The sequence below is a fragment of the Dysidea avara genome, chromosome 12 (genome assembly GCF_963678975.1).
Source record: "Dysidea avara chromosome 12, odDysAvar1.4, whole genome shotgun sequence".
NCBI classification, from domain to species: Eukaryota; Metazoa; Porifera; class Demospongiae; order Dictyoceratida; family Dysideidae; genus Dysidea; species Dysidea avara.
The window spans coordinates 2657052-2665752 of record NC_089283.1 but is presented as its reverse complement, the minus strand read 5'-3'; the positions used below and the strand labels follow the sequence as shown (position 1 = coordinate 2665752).

The 8701-nt window shown below is 36.8% G+C and overlaps 1 protein-coding gene and 1 long non-coding RNA gene across 3 annotated transcripts; one reads left to right on the top strand and one right to left on the bottom strand.

Annotated features, from left to right (window-relative positions):
• The first annotated feature begins 485 nt into the window (after positions 1 to 485).
• LOC136240734 (uncharacterized) lies at positions 486 to 2995 on the top strand. The gene is made up of 6 exons (XM_066031773.1): positions 486 to 584; positions 1455 to 1594; positions 1648 to 1700; positions 1755 to 1801; positions 2543 to 2688; positions 2733 to 2995. The coding sequence occupies exons 3-6, from the start codon at positions 1686 to 1688 to the stop codon at positions 2933 to 2935; spliced, it is 411 nt and encodes a 136-aa protein (XP_065887845.1). The 5' UTR covers positions 486 to 584; positions 1455 to 1594; positions 1648 to 1685; the 3' UTR covers positions 2936 to 2995.
• Positions 2808 to 8039, bottom strand: LOC136240735 (uncharacterized). 2 transcript variants are annotated; one of them, XR_010693932.1, is made up of 3 exons: positions 7899 to 8039; positions 3796 to 3917; positions 2808 to 3318 (listed from the first exon to the last, which is right to left on the bottom strand). It is a non-coding gene; the product is annotated as an uncharacterized lncRNA (long non-coding RNA). The 2 variants fall into 2 exon arrangements; XR_010693933.1 differs by having other exon boundaries at positions 7873 to 8014.
• Positions 8040 to 8701: the final 662 nt, after the last annotated feature.

Sequence of the window (8701 nt, the reverse complement as noted above, 5' to 3'; positions counted from 1 at the left end):
ACATTCATTCTACGGTCTTTCAAAATAAATGTGACTATCATTACTGCAATACTGTATTCATAGAAAGAAAGGGAGGTGTCAGGGAACTGCATTGGTTACCGCATATTGCACAAGAGGCTGAAAGAGAAACATAGTTTACGTGTTGGAAGGCGAGTCAGTTGGTCCTTTATTTAGTTGCTAAGCAACATTTTGCTACAGAAATGCTGTGATGATGTTGTCAGCTTTGGATAACCCAGAAGGTGCTGCAGCTAGGAAAGGAAAAAAACTGAAGAGAAGGATATATCACAGCAAGGTGTATTCATTTCACCAGATAATGCTTTATTGTACTTTGTGTCCACTTTTATGGTGAACTGTAGGGGCCAGACTATATATGGCATTGTGATGAATATAATAAATTAAAGCCGTATGGTTTTGCCATATATGGCTGCATTGACAGGTAAGCAATATTAAAAACAAGCGTATAATCCTTATCTTACCTTTTAACAGCTACTCACGTAGAATCCTTTGGCTTCATGTATCCCCCTCAAATAATGATCCATACATTATTGCAGGGTACTATTTAAATTGTGTAGAAAAATTAGCAGGTTAGTTGAAAACATGAAATAATTATAGTATACATACAACCAAGCATTAATCCTCTAACTCTTGATATTACTTGTTCAACTTTTTTGCTGAATGACTTAAGCATTTTTACAGTTTAATATTTTAGGATTGCTTTACTTTAATTGTCTACTGATGTGTTCCAAGGATGAAAATTTTGTGAAAACATCAACTTGCAATCCATATAGCGACATTGCGTTTGAGTAGTACCATAAGATTGTTGCCTTTTGGGCATTGGAATAAGTGAATAGGTGCTGCCCTCAAAAATGGCAGAGGGTACAGTTGCCCACCCTCATCCTTCCTAATTCTCAGCTCCTGCAGGATGGCATTTTGATCCTCGGATATACAGTATATGTAAACATATAAGGCCAAGACATAATATCCAAATGTACTATAATAACGTACATTTTTAGATTTGATACAAAAAGGCTTACATTTGAATAGTGGCTGTAGCTATACTGTGTCAGTGAACATGCCTCATGGTGACAATAATTATGTATCTGTAGTGTTAGAAAGGTAATCCTACAGTAATAGAGAAGGGAACAAACAATAGTTATTCTATAATGTGTTTCTGTATGCCATACCTTTTGTCTATTGTTTCCATTTTTAGTGTACATTGTGGTAGAACACATTGCAGCTATTGTAATAAGTACGTACTCCTTTTTTATGCACTGAGGTCTAAGAGCTGCTTTGTACTGATAGCACCGGCTACCCTTGAATATCCTCATTAGTTTTTATACTATATTATAGGCTAATTACAGCTGCAGTGTTTAATTAATCAATTGAATGTGGTATGTTTTAAGGCATATGATAGCTAAACATATAAATTAAAACTGATGTGTTTATTACTGTAGGGTGTTCTACAATTTTAAGAACGGACAGAGGAACTGAGAATACAAATATAGCATTTTTGCAGCTATTTTTGTGAGATCAACATGACGATCCCTTTGCAAAGGAGAAAAGCTTCATGTATGGCCGATCTACTTCCAATCAAGTTTGTTTACCTTGTATTTTATTATTTGTTTGTTTTAATCGTGCAAAAACTAGCATATTGAGGCTTGGTGGGGACAGCTGCGCAATGGTGGATGGATTATTTTAAGGTGTGTGAAATTAGTGTTTCACATGTGATAAGTGCAAAATTGCTATGATTACAGGCTTTGAGAGAATCTGGTGAACTGGATGACAGCAGTGAATATCATATGTAAGTAAAAGAGTGTTGATTATATATGTATGGTGCTGTTGCATATATGCTAATAAACGTACTGTAAACAATTAAAATCCATTGGAGTTTGAAGCAAACCAATTATATTGAAGTATTTCGATTTTGTTTGCATGCATCATCCAGTTTAAGGAAATATTGGCAACGCTTGAAATAAGAAAAAAATGCTTGGTCACAGCGTCTGAACAACATAGGCGATTCTACTGGGGGGGGGCACAGGCCCGCCCTGTTGAAAAATAAGTTTTCTAAAATTTAGGGGGAAAGTTGTGGTATAGATATGTATTGTTAGTTTTAGCATTTTTAATGTTTTAGCACTAATTTTTAAATCCTTATAATTGCAAAAATCCTGCAGCTTCTGGGGTCCCCCCACCCCCTCCCCCCCGACTCCCTTAAAATTCTGCTTTATGGTACAGTCATACAACATTTTATGCTGTCCCCCCACCTGTATATCAGGTCTAGAATCACCAGTGCTGAACAAACTATGTATGATTAGGCATTTGGTTACACAATTTATGCATTAGGTTATGTGAACATTCTATCAATATCAAGTACATTACTATGATTGAAAATTTTGTGTAGGCCAATATCAAATTAAAAACATTAAAATAGTCATGTTTTCTGAGAAAATGTATATTGGCTGGATTATAGTTTGGCTAACACAGCTATAGAATTTGTCAAAATACACATACTTCTCACCAATTAAACAATGGATTTTGTGTGTAGTGACTGCCTTCGATACTGTTTTATGGACTTGATACAAGCTGAATTGGATTACATGGCACATGAATGGAACATTCATAGAATACGACCAAGTAATTATAATCCTGGTGGTATACCAGATAAGCTGTATTTTCTTCCTGAAGATGAAGGTATGATAAATTTAAATTTGAATAAAATGTTATGGAATTATTAGGGACACGATCATATAGACACACCGTGAGTAGTGATGATGTAGAATCTGCATGTGAATGGAGTGTCACTAAGCCCTGCTCTGTACCAAAGGAGTTCACTGATTTAGCTGAACATGTAATGAGTGAAGATAATATTTCAAAGCCTACAAATGCCGATGAAGCTATAGTATTGTACAAACATCTAAAAAGTGTCTTGAGTTGTTAAATATTTATTTCCCTTAGTTGTTGTATCACAGTCATCATATTGATTCTCTTTTTCGCATCATACTGCAAACAACCTTCACACACCCTTCTGATGGTTGGGTTGAGGTGTTGTACGGAAGGTAGAGTTTTAGCCACAATAAGTTGTGCCATCTCAGCATGGGTCATTAGTTTTCCCCACGCATGCTTTCTCCCGAACACTTCAGATAAGACTAAACCAAAGCTCCAAACATCAGACGCAAGGCATGTGTTTCCAAAAAAGCATTCTGGTGAAGAATAATAAGGTGTGCCTTCAGCTTTTCCAACATTTGTCATTGTACAAGCTGTTGTCTTGAGTCTGGCTAATCCCATGTCTGTTAAGTATACATGGAAAGTTCCCTTTTCAACCTGTGAACAATAATTATAATTTCTAACAAACCATAAAATTATTTTATTCATAAATAAGTTTAAAAGTACAATATTTACTTGGTTAAACGCTGCGGCTACTATTACCTTATAGTCTCAAAAATCAATGTGGCGACTATTCAAGCTTAACCACCGTTCAATACACGTGAACGATGTTTAAGCCCTTATTTTCACAATCGATTGTGGGGCCCCCCTTCAGTGCGGCAACTATTAAAGGTGCGGCGTTTAACCAAGTAAATATGGTATATTGTTTTATGTGCAGCAGAAAGTCCAAAGTAATACAAAAGTACTTATGAAGTTCATTTGCACAATGTACAAAGCTTTTAAGGTACCATATCAGTGACATCTCATAACATTTATACCCAATCTTTCTCTAGTAGTACTATTAAGGCACTGAAGAACTTGACAAGTACACAGACAATGCTTGCCTATATTACATCAATCTACATATGTACTTACCAATATGTTCATTGGCTTTACATCTCAATGAATAAAAAGAGGCTTTCGTCCATGCATATAAGCAAGTGCCTGTCCACTTGATTGGTTATCGACAGTTGGTCACTTGTTGAGAGTGGTATTTTCTGTGACGATAATTACACATGTAATGTCTGGCTAGTTACCTATGTCCCTGTCCAGCTTAGCCCCCCTTTCAAAAAATCCTAGATCTGCCCCTGAGTAGTTCGTTTTTTACTTTTGTAAATGTAGTAATAAAAGTAACATAATTAACATAAGTCTCTTAACTGATATTGCTATATTAGCAAAAGTAAAATCAAACTACTGTTCAAGTTGATGCATTAAAATTGAATCCCACAATCACAGTTTGTTTGGCAAAATGCAATCCCACAATCAAAGCTTACTTGGTTCCCTACATAAGAGAAGGGTATAGCAACTGAAGATTTTACCAATTAGGTGAGTCTGCATGCTAAAGTAGAACGTATTAGTTATACCACGGGCACTCGTGTTTTGCCTGTATATACGCACTATATCACAGGCCAAGTTTTCACAGCAAATAACAGAACACCCAACACCACAGTGTGGTAAGGAAAAATCCATGGTCAAAGATGGCATATGGTCACTGAAAACAGACCTTCTAAAAACATCATAAGATATTCTAGTATTCAATTCCACTACATGAGAGAGCCAAGACAACAATGGGATGTTACAGATGTGATCAAACCATAATGGGGCCCAAATCACACCACTCCCAGCAACTAAAAACTTGATCTTTGGGATAGTAATAATTTAGGCTGCAAGCTGTCACAGTGCTGAAGGTCTTCTCTAGTAGATGTTACTATAGCAGCATCATCAGCAAAACTGCAGTCATCAAAGATATGGAAGGTGCTCTCACCCATTAGCTTACCTCCACATTTATAAAGAAACTTGAGACTCCAAGTTATGTACACCATTGTCACCAACACTACATCACCACATTAAAGAAGAGGATGAACAAAGTTGGTCCAAAAATGCAGTGATGCACCCCTGCCTCAAACCATTGTACACCTCAATATTACCAAATCGCCCACAAGTGAAATTCCAGTTTGCATGTTTTCATGTAGGGCCTAATCAGACTAATCAGAATATTAACATCCTTACTTGGCTAGGATCAGCCACATTACAGCAAGCCATATGCCTTCTTGAGTTCAAAAGTCTTTGTGTAATGCCTTTTCTACTAGTTGGCATGTACAAAAATCATGTCTGTGCAACACGATTGCACTGAAACCACATTGAGAGTCTACTTTGACCTCCTCCACAACTGCCTGTAAATGTTGTTGAATTATGTTAGCAAAAACCACTGATTCCCCTCCAATTGTCACACAAGGACAAGTCACACTTCTTTGGTAGACTTGGAACAAATAATGCCTTATGCTAGTCCTGTGGAACAACTTTATTCTCCCAGACACTACTAAAACTGCAGCAGATACACCAACAACTCATCACAACAAACCTTAGCCATCTTTTGGAAGGATGCCACTAGCTCTATCCCCACTACCAGTGACAGTGCATCTCTAACCACATGAAGGGAGGGCATAATGCATACAAATCTCTTGGTTCCTTGTGTAGGGTATTCAAGAACTCTCAATGTGCCTAGACCACGAAAGTCTTGTACTCCACTCTAAATTTGTTCTGTTTAATGATGTGGAGGCCATATCTGTTAAAGGTATTAAATTACTTTAAAAAGTTTAATGAAGAGCCACAAAATTTGTACCATCTAACTATCATTCAAATTACAGAACAAGGCTAACTCAGACTGGTATACTGCCATTAAAATGTATATTTACGAGACCGCCAAAACTTTATAAAATCCATCAAACATCCATCCATTAAATTTGACATCCCAAACTATGTCAATTTTACTACTTGCTCTACAAGATCTGCTGGCACAAAGCTCAACCCCAAGATAGTCCTTCAACTCACATTTTTATTGCTTACCCAGATTATGGAACAGATCTCTCTACCAGTAATGACTAATTTCAATCATTAGAAGTAACCGAATTGAAGAAATTTTTATGCAATCATTTTATAGCAAAGTTTGACAATACGTCGTGTACATTTCACTACCTGTGTCCTTGTTCTCATTGCTCCAAGACTCCTGCACAAAGCAATTATACATACTGTAGTTTGTAACTAAACTAAGTGTTCTAATTGATAAGAAGTTAATTAACTATATGCAGGCTACCAGGTCCCTGGTAGACCCTCAGAATTGCAAACATCAAGTTTTCTGTATATGTTATAGTTGTACCTCAATTCTGTAAAGCAATGGGACCACCTATCATATTAGTTATTTACGGTTAGCTAGGCACGTACTAGAAAAATCATCATAAAAGCAATTGCAACACCTAGCTAGCTATACCTGACTGTGCAGAAATCAGAAATGATTATAACACAGAGAAAAAATTATCCAGGGATGGGGAGTTAGCTATAGGGGGAGGGGTTCCAAAGCATAATCATGGAGGGGGGAAAAGAAAATTTATATGAGTCAACGTCAGTAGTTAATTGCTTGCAGGATCCTTTCTTTAACCGTGAATCACTAGGGGTTAAGTAATCTTTGGGCATAACAATATTTTAGGCCACTCCAACAAAATTCCCTGTTTCCCATTTCATTGACCTCAACAATACATGCGGGTGGGTGGTTCATTATCCGTTATTCATTATAGATATTTCCACTAATTTTCAAAATTCATAACTATTAAACTTACAGGTAAGAAACAGTAGAGATATTTAAACTAAGAACCTGAACAGTGAAAAGCTAGCTAAATGGGCTTTCTGAATGCTAAACTAGTTACTGCTATGCAATCACAAGATAAATAATGAATAAAATGTTCAGTTGACAGCAATAATGAATGACCATGCAGGAAGAGAATCTACATGCGGGCAGGAAATGGGAAACAATGAATTTTCTTGGAGTGGCCTAAGATCATTAACAAGTTAATAGTTTAGCAGTGTTTATTCTAGGGCTGTTAGGGGGGGAACTTCCCCCCCCCCCAAAAAATCTCAGACTCACCCCCTAAAATTGTGAGTGACTACTACTACACTATACTTAGGTTAAGCTTATTAATAATGACATACAAAACTTATCAAAAATGCTCTCAGATTAATCTCAGAGGGTTTAATATGTAAAATTTTCCCAGGTTAAAAATTGCAAATTCAACCTTATAATGCTATCAAGTTCAGTATTACATTATTAAATTTTTTTAAATCTCTTAGTGCACATAATACAACTACGTGACTAAATATCAGTCTGTAAACCCAAGTTTACCTAGTTACTTAGTTTTTTTCTAAATTGCATACTTAACTGTCAAAAATGTCCGCTCAGAATGTGTAATTTTGTAAAAAAAATTCTTACTTTCAAAATGGCATGCAGCCAGCAAATATACTCTCAGATTTAATCTCAGAAAGCCTGATTTAAAAAAATTTCCGTAAGCATGAAAATACCAGCATTAAGTTTCAAATTTCTTGTATCCATCCATGTAGGTCTTTTAATTTGTTATTGCTTTGTGGTATCATACAATAATGGTCAATACATGATCTCACACAAACTGTTTATTCAACAGAATCAAAAACCGCAGTGCACTACTTATAGAATAATCGTGTAGGTGAGGTGTACATGGTTGTCCTAGATACTACAACATTATGTCATCACTACTACACTCATGCATCAAGCCATAGATAATATACACCCCCATCTATGATCAAGCTCTACCAACCATAGGATCTGGCTTCACTTAAATCAAAATCAACACCCATGACACAGCCTTTAATGACTAACCAGTTTGACAACTATTCAACTTACATAGTTTGTAGTAGTGAACTTGGACAACTATATGTAGACTTTAACCTCCATAGTCACCCCCAAATTCCTGATCCCCCCCCAAAGGAGAAATCCTAAAATAAACACTGGTTTAGCTAGTTTTCTCCTTTGTTGTAATAGGTAGGTCGAGGGTGTTCTGCATACCAGTAACAATAGAGTATCACAGTATATATCAAACTGCAGCATTATTCGAGCTCTACAAGACTGTCAGACATTAATACACGTACGTTTACGTAATATACTTAGCTGCTACCTCTTTCGAGACAACTTGGAGTAGCACAGACGCCAACAGCAAATAGTAGTAAGATGGCCTCGAAGGCAGCGATGTTCAGGTCAAGCATCTTTCAGTAGAGATATGTCAAGACTAAATGGGTGGGGCACAAATTAAAGCGCGTCTTAAATCAATTTACTTTTGGGCGGGCACCGCGCTAATTGATTTTGATTTTGCAAGTAACAGCACGTGTTTACTCATGTGAGCCTCGTGTCATTCGTGTGCGGTTTGCTGTGAAAGTGTAGAATGATTAGTTCTCTACCAGTTGAATTAATTTTTCTAATACTATCATATCTACCAGCAAGTGACAGGATAACACTGAGATGCGTCTCAAAGTGGTTACGAGTCATCTGTGAAACTCCATCAATTTGGGCTAATTTTGAGTGGCCGACTTATAGTTGTCTTCGAGACGAGGAGTGTGTCAGTAATGTGCTGAAGTGGTGTGGTGAACACGTGAAGCTACTATCCTTTCCCGATCATGTGACACCTTCCAGTCTGGTGAAGTTGTTGAACTACTGCAGTAATGTTATGATGCTCAAAATACCTACAACCAAATTAGACCATGAGCAACTAAAATCTGTTTTGGACCTCATGAAATGTTTACAGAAGCTGGACATCAAGTGGAGCTTTCAGGTTTGGCATTTGTTGAACTTGACTGGTGATCATCCTAACCTGAAAGAGTTAACAGTGAGGGTGCATATGGGAGACTGGGATAATGCTACAGTTTTTATAGCTTCAACTCATTTATGGGTAAAACAGTGGATGGTTAAAAGATTTGTTCCACA